The sequence below is a fragment of the Saccostrea cucullata genome, unplaced genomic scaffold, assembly GCF_032062105.1.
Source record: "Saccostrea cucullata isolate Sc308-1 unplaced genomic scaffold, CSIRO_AGI_Scuc_v1 ctg1342, whole genome shotgun sequence".
NCBI classification, from domain to species: domain Eukaryota; kingdom Metazoa; phylum Mollusca; class Bivalvia; order Ostreida; family Ostreidae; genus Saccostrea; species Saccostrea cuccullata.
In genome coordinates, this window is record NW_026931225.1 from 330807 (window position 1) to 355430 (window position 24624).

Sequence of the window (24624 nt, forward strand, 5' to 3'; positions counted from 1 at the left end):
TAGACGATAAGTTTATTCGCATATATAAACGAAATGGACAAATTACTGAAAAGTAAATAGAGTAGTCCTTCTTTATCCGTCATTGCTTGAACAAGGTTAGGTTAGATTAATGTACCCGTTATATTTTGAATCATAGAATCAGTTTATGTTACGTTAATAAAGTATCCTTGATACTTCTTTGAATAATGAATAAAAAATATAAAGTAAATGAGGAGGAATTTATACAAGTAAGAAAAAAATAAATTACAAATTAGCAGACTTCATTTTACGTTATTTGTACATATTGATAAAAATCATGGAAGATAAGTATTTACAACTTCATTAAAATCACTGTATTTTATAATGCTGCACTTGACTACTTTTAAGTTTCCTTCTTTCCTCAAAATGTCCTTTATTTATGGTATTTTCTAGTTAAATAGTTGAAAATAAAAAGTGATCGATACACTCAGTAAAATATACAAACAATTCAAATTTGTGACTAAGAAAAAAAAAATCAGAGACCCAGAAATGGCAGAAGTTGCTCTATCACCTCAGAAGAGTTTTTTTTTCTCCTGTCAATGGGTCCCTCCCTCTGTAAGGCATAATGATCAATACTTTTATACTCAAATTATTTAAAATAAATAAATGGAAACCAAGACCTAGCAATTAGTATAAACATGTCTGTCAATAGTTTATAAAAACAAAAGTCTTACATTATGTAAAAGTTCCAAATTAGTATTACATTCTCAAAATATTACACAATCTGACCCCCAGCACCATAATACCAAACGAATAAGCTTGTTATACAAAATGCTCTAAACTTAATCAAACAGATGGGTCAAATTTTTTGGCCATAGATTGTCAAAACCTGTAATGTTCTATTAGAAAACTCTACACTTAACAAAACTTCTAAGTGTTCACTCTAATAATTGTATTTATTTAAAAAGCACTTTATAGAATTGTATGATATTTTCAAATTATTACAAGAAATAAGTCTTCTCAACAAATCTTGAAAGAAAATCAAATATCACCGATGAAAACCAATGTTCAGTGACGAAGCTTAAAAACAATAAATCTGTACTTTGCGGCACGTGTTTTGTGTAATTAGAATCTTTTTATGACCATTATTAAATTTTAAAAAAAACTGGTCTCACTAAAAAAACACACAATACTGGCAAAATGACCATTGAGAAAGAAGGGAGAGTCGTTGGAATTAATGTTGATATCTGGATCATCATTGAACCACGTTTCACTCACTTTTATTTTAGTTTTTAATTGTCCTTGATATTACGTTTGAAGATTAACAACCAGTATCAAAACCTATTTCAACACATTTTTCTAAAGGATGTGCGTCATTTTCATCGCCAATTTATCACCATTTGAAAGCTTTGGACAAAATTTAACCCATCCGGAAGTGATCTTGATCTTCGTCTGAGGCCAAAATTTCCCGTCACACCAGGTTAAAAGAGTGCTAAATTGAAATAATCTAAGAAACATGAAAGCAACCAATTTCAAATTCTCATCGTATGAAAATGATAAGAAATCGGTGCTCGTGGCAGAGTAATATCATCTCAAGCAGTCTGAATCATTAACTATGAATTAAAGAAATTATTTATTGTATGTATTTGTTCTTTAAAAAAATGTTAGGTGAACACTTAGAAGTTTGGTTCAGTGTACATAAATAGATATGTTTTCCTTTTTTTTTTTTTTTTTTTTTTTTTTTTTTTTTTTTTTGCATATGTTGTTACATTAATTATCTGATCATACAAACTCTCCAATAATTTGTAGGAAAAGAATATCTTGTCTTAACTCTAATCTTATCTTATATAACTAACTTAAAACTGGCTTTAAATGTGGTTGCTCAAACCCCTGTTACTTCAATTGAACAATCAGCAGCTTTGCATCGGTTTAAGAATTGATTATACAGAGAACATGTTTTAGTTCCGAATAAATTTGGAGATGTTAACACCATCTGCATGTGATAGCGGAATAACACGTACTTCAATAATTAAGAATTTGACAATTAAAAAACCAGATACTTCTCGATTCTCGTCGAATTAAGGGCTTAGTTAGCTCTATTTGTCCGTAAAACATCCATGAACCCCATGAAAACTATGATATTCTGAAATATATCGGGACAATTTTTACTTAAATTCCGATCTCATTGGGTATATTGATTCGACATAAGGACGGAAGTAACGATTGTTAATTGTTAAACATTGTTCATGCATCAAAATGTCAAGTTAAATACCCAAGCAGGGTTTCTTTGAATAAATACCATTAAATAATGAAATATATATTCTTATCATCCGAATATGATGTTAATGCCTCTTAGTTGATTCGATACAAAACGGTGCACTCAACGTATGAACAATTTTTTTTTTAAACGAGACATACGCTTTTGACAAATAAGTTCATAGGAGAAGAATATCAACGGTCTTGAATGATGTCATCATTTCGCAAGTTTAATGTTCAATACAATGATTTTGTCAGGAATAACAGTCCATTATTAAAGACCCAATTTTTTTACCGTACGGTTAATAACAGTGGTGTTATTTACCTGCAGACCCCCAATACCCAAGATGTCAAAAATCTATACACGTAGCATTACACAGGAAGGCTGTGTCTGGTGATCAGGGTCAACATTCCATGTTTCGTGTCTAAATTTGAGTGAAAGTACTTGAAATAATTGAAATATTTCAATAAAAAAAATTATATTTACTTCCAGCGATATATAATGAAGAAAAAAATTATATACAGAAATAATAAATACCATTAAATAATGAAATATATATTCTTATCATCCGAATATGATGTTAATGCCTCTTAGTTGATTCGATACAAAACGGTGCACTCAACGTATGAACAATTTTTTTTTAAACGAGACATACGCTTTTGACAAATAAGTTCATAGGAGAAGAATATCAACGGTCTTGAATGATGTCATCATTTCGCAAGTTTAATGTTCAATACAATGATTTTGTCAGGAATAACAGTCCATTATTAAAGACCCAATTTTTTTACCGTACGGTTACCTGAGGAGGGGGAGTGGTCTTAGTAACAGTGGTGTTATTTACCTGGAGACCCCCAATACCCAAGATGTCAAAAATCTATATACACGTAGCATTACACAGGAAGGCTGTGTCTGGTGATCAGGGTCAATATTCCGTGTTTCGTGTCTAAATTTGAGTGAAAGTACTTGAAATATTTCAATTAAAAAAAATTATAAATTATACTTCCAGCGATATAAAATGAAGAAAAAAATTATATACAGAAATAATAAATACCATTAAATAATGAAATATATATTCTTATCATCCGAATATGATGTTAATGCCTCTTAGTTAATTCGATAGAAAGCGGTGCACTCAACGTATGGACAATTTTCTTTTAAACGAGACATACGCTTTTGACAAATAAGTTCATGGGCGAAGAATATCAACAGTCTTGAATGAAGTCATCATTTTGCAAGTTTAATGTTCAATACAATGATTTTGTCAGCAATAACAGTCCATTATTACGTTAACTGCTAATTGACGTTTTTCATACTAAGTGTCAAAAACTATATATTTACACACTGAATTTTCTGATGGTCAACTTTGAGTGAAAGTACTTGAAATAATTGAAATATTTCAATAAAAAAAATTATATTTTTCCAGCGATATATAATCAAGAAAAAAATTATATAGAAATATCGTTTTTATATTTAAAAAAAATGGCGAATTAGTAAAACTACAAAGTAAACATATCTTTTTTTTTAATTAAACTTGTGTAAATATCAAAATAAAAAAAAAATTATAATATTCCATTCATAGGTAGGCCTATCCGTCGTGTGAACATATACAATGTACCGTACCACGATAGGAATATTGCCTACGTTCTGATCTCGAAAATATTCACCATTTCCGGGTGTTCGTGTGTTTAATTTTTTTTATTGTTTGCAAGATTTCTTTTAAACTTTTAAGAATTGATCTTTGGTTGTATATATTCACTTTTTAATTTCGAATATTGGGTATTGTGTTTAATTGAACTAAAAGACTAGTGACATTTCAGAACTTTAACGGAACATGGTAAAGATTGTTTCATATAATAAGTGGGAAAAACGATTTTTTTTTTGCCGTTTGTGCTAAATATCTTTTTATTTATCATATTTAATGCAACAATGTGACTGGTATAAATTCTACAGAGCAGATATCTTGGCCTAAAATACAAAATAGCCGTTGAGATTAAAAGGAAATATTTTATGAAGTCATGTTTTAATTATCTACTCTCAATTGTTTTTAAAATAAAATTTTACCCAATTTCTTTTTTTAACCCCCGTGTATACAAGGCGGCTACATGAAAGTGTTTGACGCATGACCAGGAAATCGTTTTCAAAGGACACAAACTCAGTCTATGAAATCAAATTTGTTTTTTTAATGATTGACAGGCGGTAAATTATTGATCTTGAATCAGGTAGATTTTGGGGGCGTTAACATAAAATTGGGTGTTTAAGTAAATTGCTAACTGACGTTTTTCATACTAAGTGTTAGAACATTATATACACACTGAATTTTCTATGGACTTTTCCGAGCAATTGCAAGCAGGAATAAATTCCTCCATGGTACCTGATCTCTCCTGATTTTTTTTAGGGGGTAAACTTATGTTTAATTGGATTGCTTTAATAAAATAACTATTTAGCACTATTCGGATGACAATATCAATGGAAAATCATAAAAAAAATAATTTAATGGATCTCTCGCTTATACGAGTTTTTTTTTTAACTATAAACACATATGAGACAAAACATTTTTTTAATGACGTTTCTTCCAAATTTCAGACCAATGCAAGTAGAAGTCAATTGGAAAATATGAGAGTCCACATCAAATGTTTCATTCACAATTCCATTGAAGGTTAAATCAGAGACGTGGATATGTTGAGAACAAAAAAAAATTTAAGATTGTGTCACAATCTTACAAAATTCTGCCATTTTTCATTGCAAACATTACTCATTTCACCTATCTGAATATAGATCTATGAGAAATATTGCTGATGTCTAAAGAAAAAAAAATTGTGTAATTTATCCAAGTCATCGGTGTTCCTGCGAATTAATGTGACTGCTATATGTACATGTACGTGTCGCCCGATGCTGATGTCGGCAGATCATGTACTTTCAGCCGACAAGACCAGAAAAAATTTGGTCACCCGACCATCGGCTTAAATGTGACCTAGGCATAACTCATCGTATTGACCTCAGAAACAGCAATAAATGTAGAATGTTCGAAGCCATTTTAGTAAAGGTATACACCGAAAGACTTTTTTCAGATATTTAATTTTTGATAATTCAGAAAAAATTCAGGGTAATTCGTTATATCCTTGAAGTGTAGAATATATTGTTACGTCATTGGGAATAAAAATAGATTCGTTGTAAACACTTGTATCGTGTCGATTCGTTATACATGTACATTTAAGCGTGTTCGCTATAACCGTGTTTTACAGTTACAGTATTTCCCTTTTTTAAGTTGGAGGCTGTTGGCGATTTTTTTTTAATTCAAAAGAGAGATATTGAGTAACATAATAAAATGTCTTCTCACATTTTCTCACTTTCCCTTTAAACAAGAATGGAATAAAAGAAAGTTATCATAAATAAGATACAAGTGTTCCATTCGAAAAATAATTATTGTTGGTTTTATATAAATATTTATACCTTAAAAATATTTACCATTTGGTGACCATAAGTTTTCAAAATTGGTAATTTCAAATTTTTGCCTCTATTGTACGTAAAGGTTAAAGTGTAGAAGCCTTTTAATCATATGTATTTTACTTTGATTCAAGCAGAAAAATATATAATTATTGCTTTTTATAGAGAATTACGAAGTTCCTCATCCTATTATGATAAGATAATTGACTTTCACCAAGAATAATATTACTTGTGATAAACCCACTCTTATAGAAGATTTTGTAAAAATGGACAGGCAAAGATTATTTTAATTTAAACAATATTTTATTCACTGATGTTATTGTGAATAGGATTGGGCAGCATGCGCAGCCTATTTTAGCCCTCTCCCCAAGATTATTCCATGATGATGAAATTTTTCTGCCATTCCAAAATATGTATTGCAGTCTTTCTATCTCTTGTTTACAAAAAGCACAGTGGTTGTCAGATAAAATATTTATTTTCTTCAAATAACACACGAGCTATGAACAAACTTAAAACATCTTAAACCCAAATATCAGATTCCAAAACACTTAAAATTCCTGTTTTCATCTAAATATTGATGTAGCAGTGACATTATTATTTTTCAAATATCTGTAAATTATTTTGTGCAATTCTCGTATTCAACAATATTTTCAAAATAAAAAGGTAAATGTATAAAAGATGTATATTGTATCTAAACAGATTTTGGCAGATCTTAAATATTAATATATATTTTGTTCAATTTATTCTATTTAAAAAATAAAATTCACATTCTTGCACACAAATGACATTTCTGCTTTGTTACTTCAATGGAACAGATCATTCCTCCTTTATTTAAAAAAAGTGTCAGAAAAACATAAACAGATATCAGCCACCATATAATCCTACAAAGTCTTTCCATTGTCGTTTCTCACCCATCGCACGTGAGTTTATATAATTTAATCTTCAGTTCGAGTTGCTGAAATGGATAAAATAAAAAATAAAAATGAATTTTTTTATAAATCTGCAGCACTTAAATATAAAAGAATTAAATAATATGGTTAAATCAATTCTTTATAGCTTTTTAAAAACAATTTAAATTTTAATATAAATGCAAAATACTTATAATACTTACAAATATTTTCATTAACATTTTTTGGTTTCTAGCCTTCATTGCTTTGATGTTACTTTCGACTTCGATGAGAGTTTCTCTGCTTTTCTGCAACTCCTTTATATAATCAACTGAAGCTTTCAAAATACTGCCTTTACAAGTTTTCAGTTTTCTGAAGATAAAAAAATGAAAACTTTGTCTTTAAATCAATATAGAATATTTACTTTTTAATATTGATTTTATATAGAAGTATTAAGATATACTGTAGATCACTTTTCAAGTTTTCGCGACACCTTATTTTCACGAGATAGTCTTTGACTCCTTTTTAGAGAGAAAAAATTTTCACGAATTGTGGTCATTGCTCTATTTAATCTTACGGAAATATATTATACGCGAGAATGAAATTTTCGCTAGCATACCGTCTCGTGTAATTACGCGAAAATAAAGCGAAAATAAATGAAAAGTGATTTACAGTATACCAGTTTCAACATACTATTAAATTGTATTTTATAGTTCATATGAATATCCATGAAGAAGTGCTGGATAGAATAATTTTTTGTAAACAGATACCTTTCTTGTCAAAACCCTTAAATTTACGCCTTTGACGTAGATTAGGCCTTTTTCAGGTCACATGGTCAATTAGCAAGACAGTTGTATTTAATTCCCGATCGCTGACCTCCATTTACCCAACGCACGTCTATTTCGACCCCCCCCCCCCCCCCTTGCAGAAATACTGCCTCTTTTATCATAATGAATGTATCATATTACACCTTGTAATAGGAACTTTTTGAAATGCCATCTTTTCTTCCCTTTTCGTAGGATTTGTTAAAATAGTTTTAACTTATAGTTATATTATTCTTGCTGCTTTTAAGGGATTAGCCATTTTCATAGTTTAGGTTACTTTAATCAAAACCAGAGATTTGAATCCAGTCCCCTTCTTGTGTGTTACATTTTTAAAAAATATAATTATCCCGTTTTTAAAAATAAATAACAAAACTCATTTTTATTAAAGTGCTTTATCTATACAAATTACCTAAATATCACTGCGTCGATGTTGCATAGCATTCAAAGACATTAAGAACTATTTTTCAAAGTAACGGTGTTGATGATATTTTAAATTAGATAATTATTTGTTATTGATACTGATGATATAATATGCAAATTATTGGAAAAACTTACGGATGTATTGTTGGTGGTAAAAGGGTGCCTAGTTCTTTGATTCTATTGTTTATATTCTCTCTTCGCCGTTGTTCGACTGAAGAAAAGTTTGTTAAAGTTACATGTAACTTGCATGTTAATCAGAGACCCAGATCTTTCCTAGAAGGTAGTATTGTTAGCTTAAGAACCTTGCGTAGGCCTCCCTGGAAAAATACATTTTTAAAACACAAACTAAACAAAAATGATCATTTATCAACATGCTCGATTTCCGCTTCTCCTTCTTATTATAAAGAATGTCTTACTGGTATTGTGTTTGTCCCTTTTCTTTATTTCCTTCTTTATTTTTTCTTCTTCTGTCCACATCATTTTCATTGGAGGAATACTTTCTTTTGGAAGTAAGTAAGCTTCACTTGGAGAGAAATTATCAACCTTGTCCAAAGGTATTTCAAGAAAATTACTATTTTCAGACTTGTTATTCAAAACATTGCATAATAAAACATTTCCGTGCATATAAAATTATTCAACTGATGTTCGTCGTTGTATGAGGATAACGACTTTATTTTTTTTAAAAATCCATTTAGATTTCCTTTTAAGATATGATGACTGCAAAAAAATGAGGGTGTATTTATAATGTAGAATAATATTTATATTTAAAACTCAACAACAACTTACATTTGAACATGACATAGTCTCTTCTAAGTCTTGTTCCTCGTTTGAATTGTTCTGAAAGGAATTTACTGCATTGTCAATAAAAATGTCCATCTGAAACAAAAGTAAAATAATATTAAATATAAAGTTAACAAAGTCTGTGATGCTTTAAAAAAATCCAGGAAAAGGAAATCTCTAACAGCACTAGAGATGGGATCAGGTGCCTCGGACGAAGCATTTCATGCTGACGGTTATCGTCATAAAGAAAGCATCTGAAGACGGAGACCTATCTAAAAAGAAATCTGAGAACAATACAAATATAAACACTATATTAAACAAAGACACATGAAAAGTCAATTGTTTGCCCATGTCCAGGAAAAGTAAGCATTCATTGATGTCAGTCCCTGTTAATCGATCACACACACCATGACCCCTATGTATTGAACTAGTCGACAGAAAAATCCCTTGTCGAATTCAGTGTGAAAAAGAAAGGAATATAATTGCTATGAATATTGATTGACAAAATACAAACCAATGATAGGTTATATGTTCTTAAGGTAGGATTCTTCTCTAGTTTCTAACTAGATGAAATATTCAAAGTATATTTACTTATATGTCTTATATATTTAGGTGTAAGAGATTTAAAAGACCATATTTTTCTTTCCTTATCACAATTGTACAACTTTAAATAAAAATGGTCAATTGTGTTTGAAAACTAGCAGGGATTATATTTTTTGGCGGAATGGTGGCGTATGAAAATATCTTTTTTTCTGCCTCTCAAAATTTTTATAGAACATTGAATTTAGTTATAATTTTTACGCAATCAAAGACTAGACGAAATTTTCAAATGTAAGTTAAATTAATAATAAGAGAGTAAAGTTTCAAAATATATCAAATAAATAAGATTTTTCACACATATTAGAACTATGTTGGCTTTTAAATGCTGCAAATCTAAGTACAGATTTGAGCCAAAAATCCATAAAAAGTGTTATTTCTCTCTTAGTAAACGATCAAAACTTTTAGTTTTTGTATCATTTTGTACCTTTATGTGACAACTTTATTATGTGTGAAAATGAGAAAAAGTTAAATATAGGAAGCATATAAAAATAACTAATATATCCTAAAAATTTAAGAAAAGTAGAGGAAATTCGGATTAGCAAATATCCATTTTATTTGAATTATCTATGTCAATTTGATAATATCATCTTATATGCCCTATATGGTTGTATCTTTTTATGCAAAAAGAAGAACATTCAATCTTTTGAATAACAAGTAGGGATCGCATGATTGGAAACACTATTTTTTATTCTTTATGTCCAGGAAAAAGGTAATGACCTTGACCTGACCTTGCCTCTAATATTTAACGGTCAAATTTAATCTCACTGACATCATCACTTAGTGATATTGACCTCTTGATTCTGTGAAAATTTCATTAATCTTTAAATACGAGAAATATGAGAAGAATCCTACCTTAATTGGATTTTAGTTGGACTTTATCGTCTATAGTCAGGAAAACATTTAAATATAAAACAGATGTGTTAGACGATATGGTGTCTTTTATTTCACGTTCGCTAGCATATATCAATTCGGCATATGGACGGAAGTTAAAAAACGATCTTTGGCTGTATATTGTAATAGCTTTTTCGATATATCTTATTATCGACTTGAAGGTCACATTTTTTTTCTTTTCATGTAAAAGCTTTTGAACAAATCCTGTTTTATATGAATATAAAAACAGATTGGGTAATAAAAGAGTACAATACATGCTCTTCGGAATTCAAACAGTTAGTTGGAAGACATGTTCTTTGAAGACTACATGATGATGTTAATAAGGAGCTCTATCATCCTTTTTATATCGACTTTCAGAGTAATTTTGTATTGAATTTAACGGATTTTTTGTTCTCCTTTACTTTGGTCTGTATCAAAGAATAAAGATTCTTACTGTCCAAATTTGATTTTTTCATAAACTGTTTTAGATATATTTCACAATGCCTATGTATATAATTGGGTTTTGTCAAATGTTTGTATGAAAACATATTTGTTTGGTTGAAAAACAAGAATGGAAAAGACACAGCAAGTAATCTTTTTGATCTTTATAATATGATATGACCAAATCAAACAACTCTTGAGAATAAATATTCTTAACATTAAACAGAAAATAAAAGAAAAAACTTGTCAATTTCAAATAGCAATTGTTGTTTCTTTCCTATCGGCTACTTACTACTTCTTGATCCTCCATATAAGGAAAACATTGTTGAGATTCTGGATATTCCAGCAAATTTTCCTCACAGTTATGATCATCCTTAGTCTCCTTATTCGTATTAAATACCGGATATCCAAAATAATTATTGTCGCTAGAGGAAAAGTGGGTTGAGTTTGTCAAAATAATCTGGAAATAAAATCACTAGTTAAAATTTCAACTGTTTCATCGACAAAAATGGAATTCAAATTTTCATTCCTCACAAATGATTTGTTAACTAAAATCTAACTCTAAAAATTATAATTTATCTATAATTACATGTGCAAATACCCCATGATACTCGCGGCACACAAATCCTTAGACACATTCACATTCTCACTCACACACTTCTCAAACCCATATACTCCCTCACCTTCACGCACATACTGAAAAGTATATATCTTAAACATGTTTGAGTGTTTTTATGACAATAATGATTGGAGCCATGTTTTATGACAATCTGTTAGCAAATTTATGGTTCTATTTGTGCCAATTTTAAGCAGATGAGGTTTTATACTTAAAGAATCATTTTGCAAGAAAAGGTGCACATTATTGCTTTTGATTCGACATAAAAACAAATCGAACATACATCAAATAACGATAAAAATTCCATGGATGCATTTTATTTTTCTATAACGTATAAAATGTACACTGATATGAAATCCTGCAATTGATCATAGAAACGCTTTTATCTTAAGAATGTTTTTTTTTTAAAAAAACTTTTCAACGATCTTTTGAACAATAGATTTAAAAAAAAATATTTAGCTTGAAAAACAACAATAATCGAATAATGATACTTGTAAGAAGACTTTCAAAAATTATTTAGATAAATATTTGTACATATACCTCATCAGGAATATCAAAAGAGCAAGGTTGATTTGAATCATCACTTGACAGAAAATCTCCCAGTTGATTTGTTTGAAATCTTTCTTGGTGCCACTTATCCATATGTTGAACCTTGTTGCGGGCTCAATGTACGTTTTGTCGACCATAAAACAATTTGTCCTGTTTATCATAAAAGTTCTGACAGCTCTATGCAAGTGAATTTGAATCTTTTACGGCCTAGTGATGTATTTTTCATGTCATCTTTATCTAAATATAAACTGATGTTGAAAATTGAGACTGATAAAAGTTAAACTGCAAGATTTAAATGCACTGCTTAAGTGTCGTGATTTATGGAAGAGGTTGGACATTGCAAGACTTTTCAGTGCAAACATTTGTGGTTTTTTTGAAAATAAATTCACGCAGTGTCAACAGTTTGAACAGTTTTCATCTTCTAATCACTTGTGTTTGAAATGTTAATACCATTTTAAAAAATAAAATGTAAAGAAATCTAATTTTGTCCCTTTCTACTCATATTGAAACGCCTCATCTTGCGAGTATATCAATTGTTAAATAAAGTACAGTGTATTAATTAAAAAAGAAGTGTCCTCCTTTATCTAACAATATACTTTTCAAATTGTGTAAGACACTTTTTGCTTCATCAGCCTGAAATAAAAACTATTGATATGTGAATAAAATAACTTCAGTAAATCCTCATTCAAAACTACCAAAAAAACTCAACCATTAACGGAAAGAATATTTAAAATTTTATTTTTTTTTTTTCGGAAAGTTTGAACAACGTTTGTTTAATTCAATGCTTTTCCTCTGATATTTTCTCTTATTTCGATTGTGAAGATAACACACAAAACATGGTCTCTCTTAGTTTATTTAAAGAAAATAAATGGGATTCAAAATATTTATCTCACCTAATCATGAAAATATTGTATAGATGTATACGCCCAATTCCTTTTTTTCATTTTTAAACCATGAAAAATATCATTAACATCCAAAACATTTGGAAAGAATTCAGAAATGGTTAATCTTATACTTATTTATTTAAACACTTTTAGTTTCATTTAAAAATAAAATCAAACTTCGTCGAAATCGGCACTGAAGACTTTTAAAAAATATATTTTCTTCGATTCGTAAATCTCCAATTATAATAAATCAAACGATGACTGTGTTAATTAACTATATACATTTATTATTTAAATGCTGCATATATATTACATTTCATGAAACATATGAGATATCGTGCAGTATTCTCCTATTTTGTTTTGTTTTATGGACTTTTGATCTTGAATACTGTTTGTTATCTAAGTGTGTTTCATTTTACTAATTACTAATTAAATGAAGATAAATAATCTTTTAAGTTTTATAATGAGGATTATTTCTGTTTTTATTTTTTTTTTAATTTCTTTTTTTAAAAATCGAAAATATTTTTTTTATGGATCATCGCTTTATTACCTCGGTAATTTCGCCAACATCGTTGAAAATAAATAACAATATATGCTTTCACATATTCAAAAATTTAAAAAGTATTCTAAAGAATGTTTAATCAATTCACTTTGTATATAACATGCCTCTTATTTCTTGAACCAGACATTTTTTCTTCCATGAGTAACTCAAAATTTAATCCTTTACAATTTCGTTTATTTCTTTTGCATGTTACATAATATATATTCAATGCATTCTATGATTTTAAAGATATTTATGCAACAATGATATGCCTTTTCTAACTGACTTATAACCGAAGAACTGCTCACTTTATCTTACAATTTCCAACAAATACAACAAACAATGGAACAATGTGTAAAAGAATTGTATTGTCATTTACGCTTTTATGATCCAATGACTTTTTGAAAACCCACATTACAAAAATTGTTATGAAATTCTTATTGATATTTCATACTTAACACATAAAAAGGAAATAATATATCAGGATAAAAAAGGAAACTTTCATTAAAAGGTAAATAAGTTCTTTACATAAATTATTTTTTCAATATTGAAGAAAATAATATATTTATGTTGTTATTATAGATATCATGCATATTTATGTGCTTCTAGCTACTACAAGTGAAAATAACTAAATTCAAAAAGGCCTTTTAAACCTGAAATGCTTCATTTTTTTTTTTTAGATATCTATAAAATTTATCGTCATGGAAAAACTTTCTGGATAATTACACTGTATGTGCATAAATTTTTTTTTCTTAATATATATATGTATTAATTTTGATTTTTATAAATCCATTCTGAATAAATATATATTTAAAACAAATCAAGATGATTTTAATGCATAAATACAAGTAAATGTTTGCAAAATATTTCATTTTTGGAAAAAGTTAAATTTTTAAGGAGGCTCATTACACCACTTTTTGATGACGTACTACACAAAAAAATTAACCTCCATTGTGTCGACCGGTTTCCTCTGGGGAAGAATTGTACAGGTACCTCTATAATATGACCCTGACCTTTTAAACGCTTTAAAGATAGATGAAACATGCGGTGTTATAAAAAGTGAAAACAAAGTAACGGATTCATAATGCATAAACCAAGAAGAATTGCTTTTCAGCAGAAACAAAAGAAAACAACAGTCAAATCTTCGCCAGACAAGTAATGTCAATTTCATAGCGATGCATGCAGTGAGCTGTATCAATCAATGACATATTTGCATGGAGGAAATTCGAGTTAAAATCTACACCCTTGTTGAAATTAAAAAATTATTTACTTGCATAATTTACTGTGTTGGTGTTAATTTATATACTTGCTTGATTGATTTAAATGTATACTCTGGCAATTTAAAGCTTTGTTCTAAATTTTAGATGTAATGTCAAACGTTCCCTCGTGTTTTGAGTCTTGGGTAATTAGGAAAGATAACTCTTAAAAGTGGACTTTTTATTCCAAATATTTTTTAAATTGGATTTTTCATTTCGTTTAAACATTCTTCATTCAATTTGACACATGTAATTCATTGAAATACATTCCTTGTCTCTTCAGAACTCATTTTCTTAATGTTTTATGCATAGATTAAAAAAGATAATGACATTTATTGTTTTTTAAGAGAAAATTATTTTTTCTAATAAAATTATTATTAGGTATTATAAGGTATTTTCACTGTGTGTACTTGTCTTAAGAAGATGCCCATCATTTGACACTGAAAGTTCAGAAATTCTGTTAATAATAAACTTGAAATAAAACATTTCACTAAAATTAGACAAAAACTAAAAAATTCTATAAAAAATATTTATGATATCAATACCCCCATCTGGATATTTGACATCTACATAATAAGTGGTGCTGTATTGAAATCTAAAATAAACTGTGGATGTAATGAGCCACCTTAAATTTTTGTGTATTTGTGAACTAATTTGTTCTCTTAATCTAATATACTGTAAATCAATTTCTATTTAAGAGATTTATCTTTGCGTTACTACTGAAATTAATCATCTTTTTATTAAAAGATGCAATTTTTCTTTTACTTTGAAGTATTCAGTGTTGAAACTCTATCTTCAATATGTTTTCTTCTGTCATTAAAGTTTGCAATGTTTGTTAATATTGATCATTGATAATTAAGTAAAATTTCAATTTTTAATTTTTATTTTATCTTTTTTTTTTTAATAAAAGAATTCACTATTTTGTGTAGATCATTTAATAGAGCGATTTTTAACATATCAAATAAAGAAATAATTTTCTATTTTTATTTTAGTCATAATTAGAAAAAATTTTAAGACATGTTCATAAGGTAGACATATCTGTTCACAGTATATATAACAAAAAGCGTCAAAACTAAGTTATGAGGTAGTTTATCATAGCAGCATTTTTTTCAAAAGAGGAAAAATACCATTTTTGACAAGGGTTACAATAAATTCTTTACACCTTGTCAAGAATTCTAACTTGATTGTCAATTATTTGTGTCGTAAAGAATTTCATATAATACAATATATTATCTGTTGTCCAAGACCAAAAAAAAAAAACATCTATTAATTAGACCACAAATGTTTCTTATGTTCAACAAGAAATACGATTTCCTGTACAATAAGTCATGCGGTGATTTTGCATTACAATATTACGTCCATTTAATGTAATTAAAAAGATTTCCTAGTTTATGAAAATGTATGCTTTTATTCTGGCTTTTCTTCTGAGTCTTTTTCTATTTTTTTTTTTTTTTTTTTTTTTTTTTTGTACAAAATGTCGTGTATCCAGAGTAAAGTAAATTCAATCTAAAGGATAAAATAAATATATCAATGAAAGTGAAGGACATTTATAATCTTATTAATCATAGGTATTTTAATGACATATCTGCTTGTTTTCCGTTTCTTTTTTTTATCTCAGGTAGTCATACATTGTATTTTTCCACAGAATGGTTTTCTTTTTTTCCTTGGAAATGAAAATTTAAAAGACGAGGAAATACGAGGTATTTTCTAAATAGGAAAGTAAAATTCTTTGTATTGTGAAGTAATTTCAGCTCTTTTTTTCAGAATCATCTTTTAAAAATTACTTTTAGGATATATAACAAACATTTGTTGTTTTTTTTTTGATTGACCTATTCTTAAATTGATTTTGAATAAAAATGACATAAATAATAAATTCAAAGAACATTCAAAAATTGTTAGTTTTCTTGGTGTTTGAATACTTAGTTTTCTTGGTGTTTGAATACAAAATGCGAGTTTGTTTTGTTTTGTACATAATTCTTTACAAAATTTTGCATGAAACCATACGGAGATAAAGAACAGTATTCAAGATCAAAAGTCCTTTAAACAATACAAAATAGGAGCAGAGCATACACGGGTCTCCAAAACATCGGAGGTGGGATCATATATTTTTAACATTACGACAATCCTGCAAAGTTCTCCCTTTTTACTTGGTAAACCTTATTCAGTGTACTTATTTGAATATCAATTGATGAGAAATATTGTTGATTTCTAGATAAAGATCGTGTTTTTAATCATAAATTTTAATCGAACTTCCGAAGTGTCTATTTTTTATTTATTTTTTTTTTTTTTAGATCAATCGCTTTTTGTTGTCTTTAGCTATTACTTTTTACACGTATTGAATTTATAAGAGACTTTAAATTCAGCATTTCTAAGATAATGGGATAAACTACCAATGTTACAAGGTCGCTAAATATAATGCTTTTTTGCTTTATTGTCAACAATTGAAACTGTCAACGAAATCAGGATTGATAATATAATACGTATTTTAATGCACATTTAAAAGGTTCTCACTTTACATGAAATAGGAAGATAACGAATTGAAATAAATTTAATGTCATTTCAAGTATGATTGACACAGCATCATAATGAGAAAGGTCAAATGGTAAGTATAATATTTTATATTAGTACGTTGTCTAGAAGAGAGAGTGGAACACGTTCAAAGTCTATTGAGAGGGCGTTAATTTTCTTGTAACTCTCTTAATGTTCTTTTATATCTAAGTTAATGTTGATGTGAATAAGGAAAATAAATCTGACAAATGTATGCATTACGTCATCATATCTAACCTTTTTGACCATTCTCCTGGCGAATTTCAATATATTTTGTATATACCCGAGCGCTGATTTACCTCTAATGTATTCATTGCATTTAATTATTCATAAATATAATTCCAAGGCAGGTTTGTTATTATGAGTATCAAAAAAAAAATTCTGTATCTTTTTTAATGACAATACATATATTACAAAAAGATTCGATCATTGATATTAGCTTTCCTTTCTACTGTATATTTTATTTGATAATTTTTAGAAATACATTTAACAATACTGTTTTAATGAATAAATTAAACATAAACTAATCCTGGTTTTGTAAGATATTATTAAGTGTGTTTATTAATGTACTAAGTAAATGCAAACGTTGATTTCATAGGGTCATTTATCATGTTTATAAATTTATCATTAAATATGAGGTAATTTATATGCTCTTAAATATAAATCACATGACAAGCATCCTGTCTGAAGAAGATTTCTCTGTTTTTTAAAGCTGTAAGTAGAGAAAAACATAAACAAATTGAGAATTCTTAGGAATATTTTTTCATCATTATACATAGATATACGATTAAGAAGAATTCTGACTTAAAATCACATAAAACATCAACACGCACTCAAAGAAGAAGAGAAAGAATGCAAAAATTCATTATTAAAAAAAACAAAGCGTTTTGAATATTTTTTCATTTGCATAAATTGAAAAAAAAATATTGATATTCCAAATGTAATATTTCTTCAAGACATAAAAGGTAAGAGCGAGTCAATTATACTTTTCTTTACCAATTGCACAAATAGAGAAAAAAACTAGAGCCGAGCTCGTTGCAAAGCAACGAATAGGTCTTCCGTTGGAGCTACGGATAAGAAGACGTAATCTTGAGTCTAGGTCAAGCCACATTCTAAAGTTCTACAAGTGAAAATGTAAACCTTTTAAGAGTTTAGCTAGGAAAAAGACTGTAAAGGAATAAATGTTACCTTGAACTTTCCAAGTGACCTTGAACTCTCCAAATGACCTTGATCTAAGCAATGACTAGCTCTCGTTATAAAAATATTATCCATGTGTTACAGTCTAGAAAATTTCAAACATTTTATTTAGATATTCTTTCTGTCCATGCATCCAACCAAAACATCTTATCCTTGGGAACTTTGAACTCGAGTCAAGGTCATGTCCCACCCTGCATTATATCAGCAATGTTTCACTAGTAGAAAAATGGTAGCGAATTTACAGTTTCACTGTCACTAATCTTGACTCGTCCAAATGACTGGATATGTTCAGCCATGAGTTTTTTTCTGACTATAATCGAGGCAAAATGATTCATTGGGTTCAACACAATGTCGAGACTAAAGCTCTACTTGTTTGTACTTATAACAAAGGAACAGAAAACTAGCAATTGACATCAGACCAAAACTGTAGAAGGAGTAGCGTTTTAAAGGAATTCCACATACATTTCTATTTTTTGTAATCATGATGACAACACAGTTCATCGAAATCAAAAAAGATGCACTTAATTATGTATCACATTGAAGTCTACTTGTGTGTCCAGTTATATTGAAATCAAACTAAAACTGTAAAAGGAGTAGCATTTTTAATGAATTATATACAGAAATTTCTATTTTTAGTAACCATAGCAACACCGTTCATCGAAATCAAAAACGGATGCACGATATTTTGTATCTTAGTGAAGGCTACTTATGTGCCAAGCAATATTGAATTCAGACAAAAACTGTTGAAGACGTCGCATTTAAAAACATTCAAAAACCGATGCACTATACTATGTATCTTAGAGATGTGTACTTGTGTGCCAAGTTATATTGAAATCAGACCAAAACGGTATGAAGAGTAGTATTTTGAAAAATTGTTTATAGACAGTCAGACAGCTAGACAGACGAACGGACGGCAGACACTTTACTATCGCATCCCACAGACAGGTGGGACAGATATTTATATATCGAAAATAACCAAATTAAATAAAGACATCATTTTTAAAGCATCAAATCGTAGCAAAAAAGAAAATATCAATGGATGCGACACTTTTCAGACGAGGGAAGAGATATGAACCTCTCATAAATACGGTACACATGTATCAGATCATTGCACGTCGGCAATCTAAAATGACACATATTATTTTTTTTTCTTTGTACATGTATAACTAACCCCCCCCCCCCCTAATTTCTTAAAAAATGTTTGTACAATCAAGAAAATCGGTTGCTTTTCATAAAGACTAAGACGTTTCTTTCATTTTCAAGAACCGTATAACAGCGAGTGCAGCGAGCTCAATAGAATAACGTGTAAGAAAAAAAGTTCGGAATTGTATACACACGTCAAGCAAATTTTGTTGTGCAACATTCCCAGAGCTCCTTTACTACCCAATGTCCTTTGCGCGAACAATTAATAACACAAGTAACAGCTTTTTAAAAAGCTTGGCTGACTATGTCATCAATATCTATAGAATCTATGAGCATGATAAACTATAAACGTTTACATTTGGGGGGGGGGGGGGGGGGGGGGGGTTAAATTATTTCACTGGAGTAAATTATGGAGATGTTGCACAAAACATAAACCATATATAATACTGTTTGTATCTCAAATAAAAAATGAAATCATGATCATGTCCCGCTGTAACACCTCTGTCCGCAAGTCTAAAATGGTTTTAGAGGATGACGTAAATAAGGAAAAACATTTGATTCATGCTTGAAAGCATGGTTACATATAAAGGTGGCAGCTGAAAATATGATAACTACAAGAAATTGGGGATCTAACAATTATGACTGACGTGTACAGTGGCGGATTCAGAAGTTCATGTGGGGGGGTTTTGAGGCCCAAAGGGCCGAAGGGGGAGGGCATGGGAGGGGGTGTCCCCCTCCCATAGGTGGGGGTTCGGGGGGCCTCCCCTGAGAAAATTTTGTTTTAAATGTTCTAATTGGTGCATTTTCCAGCACTTTGGGGGTACTTTTTGTAGCTTTTTTTAAAGACGGATCATCACAATTTTTTAATAAATGTTTTAAATTTGATTAAACTTAAACACAAGACTTTAGACTTTGCTTTCAAAAATTGTTAAATCTGACAATCTTAGAAATACAAGAAGTTGACTTCAAGTTGTCTTTACTTTAAATGCATCTACATTATTAATTAAGTCGTATGTCAAGCTGACTTCCAAGGTACAACAAATGTGCAAATTTTAAAACACTAAAAAACTTTAATTCTTTTCAGAATCCCTTACTTGTGCTTTTCAGCTTACTAGAGTATATATACTGTCAATATGATTTGGAATATAAACACACGTATACAATAAACAAGTTGCTGTCCTTTAAAAAAGGACTACAATACGTGGACCATACGCATGTGCTTCTAACCGAAATTCAGTCAATTCAAGACAATTTCTAGGCTTAGTGAATATTCATGTAAGTTTGATCACAGTTTCTATTATGATCTTCCTATTTTGACTGACAGTACTTTCATAGCAAAATCGTTAAATGTTATCTCCGATTGGCCTATATAGTTTTGTCATTTTTAAAAATTGGGCTATATTGATCAAAGGAAGATCCAGGTCCGGCGCGCGCCCCTCCCCCTTTGAAATTTTTGTAAGTATACGTCCATTATCCTAACATCAAGGCAAAAACATCTCATATTTGTAAAAAAAAAACCAAAAAAACAAAAAGGACCTTGCCTTAGACCCACTGGGAGCTTCGGTACAGCCACCTGACCTTCGGACTTCTACTGCGCCCCCTCCCCCCCCCCCCCGTTACGAAATTTCTGGATCCGGCACTGTTAAATGATACATGTACCTCATAATGGCTGGGACTTGACATAACTGTTCTGGATTTATACGGAAGAAATCTATAATTTGAAAAATACATCTGATGGCATACGTGTAGCACAAGTACTCAGATTTTTTTCAGCCCCCCCCCCCTTTTCTCCATATGGAAAACTCTTGCTACAGGCCTGTATCACGCTATACTTGGATTGCTGTATATCGAAATATTTTTGCGAGCCTTGATGCACAAATCAAATGCCGAAAAGTCAAGTTCTTCCTACTTTTAAAATGCATCTGCCATAGAATTAAATAAATAAATACGATATGCAGGTTTAAAAGCGAAATTTGCCAATGAACAAGGTATATTCTCGAATAGGGCGAATTCGCGGGTGAGCTGTCTTAGCAAGGGGGCGAACTCTCCCAATCGCACATTCTCGGACCTTTCCGACTGGCTAAGTTGTTTTTCCGACCTCTGACGGAAAGACCGGAGATAATGCGATTGCGAACCCTCCAGCATTCTCGCGCATGCGTAGCCTGTCGTTTGCCCATGGCATCCTGTTTAACTTCGCTTAATATATTTACTGCGTGGACCGCAGGGTCCACGCAATGAAATTTCAAACTGAAGAAAAAAATTACAAAAAACTGGAGAATCTGTCAAAACTAGAGGGGTTTGCTAGGCCAACCTGGTTTTTTTAAAAAATATATACATTGTATTAATTTAATTTTTTAAACGGTAAAAAACCCCTCTGAATAATAGTGTATTCATAGTTTAAAAACATGCATTTTATCAGCAGAAGAATATTACTGAGTGCACCGTAACTATGCAGTTCTCTGTTGTTGATACCTAACTACATTGTACTTTAATCTTTTGACTTCACTAGGTCATGGACTACCCGATCTCTGAGGCACTCTCTCTCTGTTGATTACCTGTGTATTGTGTGCGTTCATGCGGAAAGTGATTTCCTGTTACGCAGTCGATGAATATTTCACAGTTGTACAAACAAAGGATTCATGTTTATTAGAGTCTTACCAATGCAAAAAAATGATGAAATAACACTTGTAAAAAAAAATCAGTTAAGGGGGGGGGGGTCCTGACCCCCCCCCCCCAAACCCCCCTGGATCCGCCATTGGTGTAGAATATGATTGATACATGTAGTTTCTTGGGTATGCCAAAGTATCAAAGATTGTTGGAAACGTGGGAAAAATAATAAAAGCTTTAAATGACCCAACAAACTTGACGGCGATATATGAAGGCCATGGTGCGGATTCAGGAAGTTTTTCCCAGAGATGAGGGATCAACATCAAATGTTTTATTACTTTAAATGATGTAACTTCTAACTCACTTCACAATGTCACCGAATTGTTTGTTTGTTTTTTTTTCCAAAGTTCGACCAGGAAAAAAGAACAGACTTTACATAATTCATGCAGTTTTCATTCAATAGAATAGTCCAGAAAAAGGGTGCAAAAACCTACACGCGACATTTTGGCGCGAAATAATAGCGTCACCCCTTACCTAGAAGACAAATGGACTAATCCAGTAGTATAGAAACGCAGAAAAACGGTCAAACGGACATATATCCGTAAAAGAACTCGCATGAAATTAATATATGATAGCAAAAGGCTAGAGAAAATAAATACTTCAATGTATTGTATTAGCAATAAGTTTATTTTTCTGCTAACAGAATAGATAACTGTTGTTGCTGAAATGCATGTAACAAATCCGATGATAATCAGCGTGCACAAAATTTTGCTGGCTAACTGCGACCTCTTCGAACCCTATTGATCCTTAGCGTGACGTCAGGCAATAAAAGGCTTTCAGTTTGAAGAAATATTTCAAAAACTTTTTCGCAATAAATATACAGTTATTATTAGCTTACTCTAAAGTCTTCTATCGTACATATGTACTAGCGTACTCTGTTTAGTAGGACCGTTTTTTTCAGTGGGTGGCTCAGTACAACTCTCCTGTCAATTATTTTTTTTCTGCAGCTATACTGTGTATAAAGTTTGATTATTTTTAAAAATATCTTGGTTAGTTTGTTTGAAACTGAGCTTTGAACTTAGCTAAATTAAGGCAAAGTGTGACGGAAGGAGATAAGGCAGGATGGAAGACGTCCGACATGACAAACATTATATCCCAAGCTATATTCATGGCGGGGCATAGAATGATCATTGGTTTACATAAAAAAATAGGTTGTGACTTTCTTTCAGAATTCAACACCAGCCTTAATCTACATGTATATACGCATGTACAAAAACAAATCAACCAACTAACATTCTCGGCTCATGCAGAAGGAAGACATTGTACATGTTGTATATTCATTTCAAACATGTTAAAGGGGGGGGGGGGGTACTTATAGTGATGAGAGGAAATTTAACCACGTGTCGGTCCATGAAACATGAAAGATTATTTTTGGAATGTTTGTATACAACAGCGTGGCTTTCTTTAAACTAAATTAGAATTTATTGAAATATTTAAAAATAATTCTTTCAGAAACGCCGTGATATATTTGGTAGTCTCTGTAATAACTGTTCGGATATAGCACAAGCCTTTAGATCGCTTAGAAAAAAAAATTGAGGTGTTGGAAGAAAAATACACACAATTTTTTTTTCTAAGCGATCTAAAGGCCTGTGGGATATAGTGTCTTTTGAAGGTACAACACCTTTTTCTTTTAATATTACCAAAGGATTTGCTGATCCTTTTTTTCCGTATAGTCGAAATGCATGGGAGAAGGGAAAAAAACGTATGTGGATTAATCAAATACAAATTGATGCGTTGTTTTTTTTTTTATCTAAATAGACACGTTTTTTTTCTTCTCGCTTTCCTTTTTTGTAAATGTTTAAAAACTATTTCCAACGCGTTACCAATGTGAGAAGAGAAAACAAGACGTCCTCAAACAATTTATTTCTAATGATGAAAACACCGAATGACGATGAGGATAATTAAGGTGAAATTATTTACTGAGACCCTAGTATCTACATTTCATGTCACCAACATTAACAATGACTGACCGGGAGGGCGTTTGGTAAAGAATTAAAATTGATGTTTTATCGTCGAGATACTGGTTAATGATAAATAGCATTAACGAATTTTCAATTTTTTAAAAATCGTATTCTTAAACTCTGGATGTATATATTTTGACCGTTATTCTAGGCAAAGTGCATTCATGTATATTTATACTTACATCGACTGAACATGCACAAGCATGTCAAAACGTGCAATGTTGAGATATTCTGTTTATTCAACGAAAAAGTATATTATTTTTGTTCAATAACATTTTAAAGTTTAGTAGCAAATAACTGCATACTCAAAAGTGCTTAATTTAACGTTGGTTGTTTTCTCGTGAATTAGAAACGTCACCTCCACTTACAACTACAATGCATGCGTACATGTAAGTTATAATATTCACAAAACAATATCCACCTCGATAAAAACAGGGGGGGGGATTGCAAACCAAGCTAGTGTTTATTCGGCTATCAAAATACATAAAACTTACAATGACTAAATGAACAAGCGATTACGATTGATTTAAACAAGCTGAAATAGAGTGAAATGAAATTATATGAAAGAAACGACATATTTTAAACCCAATTTTCCATTTGAAACTATCGGAGTACACAATGGATTTTCATATATGCCCACTGTTCTCTGCAACCACGTGCTTGTAAACGAGGACCGGGCAACACAACTTTAGACACAAAGTGACAAAGCTGGATATAACCTGTTTGCTATACCGGTATTACAAATACCTGAACAATAGTATATTGTAAATTACTTTTTATGT

At 30.4% G+C, this 24624-nt stretch overlaps 1 protein-coding gene across 1 annotated transcript; it reads right to left on the reverse strand.

Moving 5' to 3' along the window:
* Nucleotides 1–6437: 6437 nt before the first annotated feature.
* LOC134231880 (transcription factor EC-like) lies at nucleotides 6438–8662 on the reverse strand. The gene is made up of 5 exons (XM_062713846.1): nucleotides 8577–8662; nucleotides 8207–8333; nucleotides 7926–8001; nucleotides 6771–6918; nucleotides 6438–6614 (listed from the first exon to the last, which is right to left on the reverse strand). Exons 1-5 carry the CDS (start codon nucleotides 8589–8591, stop codon nucleotides 6567–6569), a joined length of 414 nt encoding a protein of 137 aa, XP_062569830.1. The 5' UTR covers nucleotides 8592–8662; the 3' UTR covers nucleotides 6438–6566.
* Between the last annotated feature and the right edge of the window lie 15962 nt (nucleotides 8663–24624).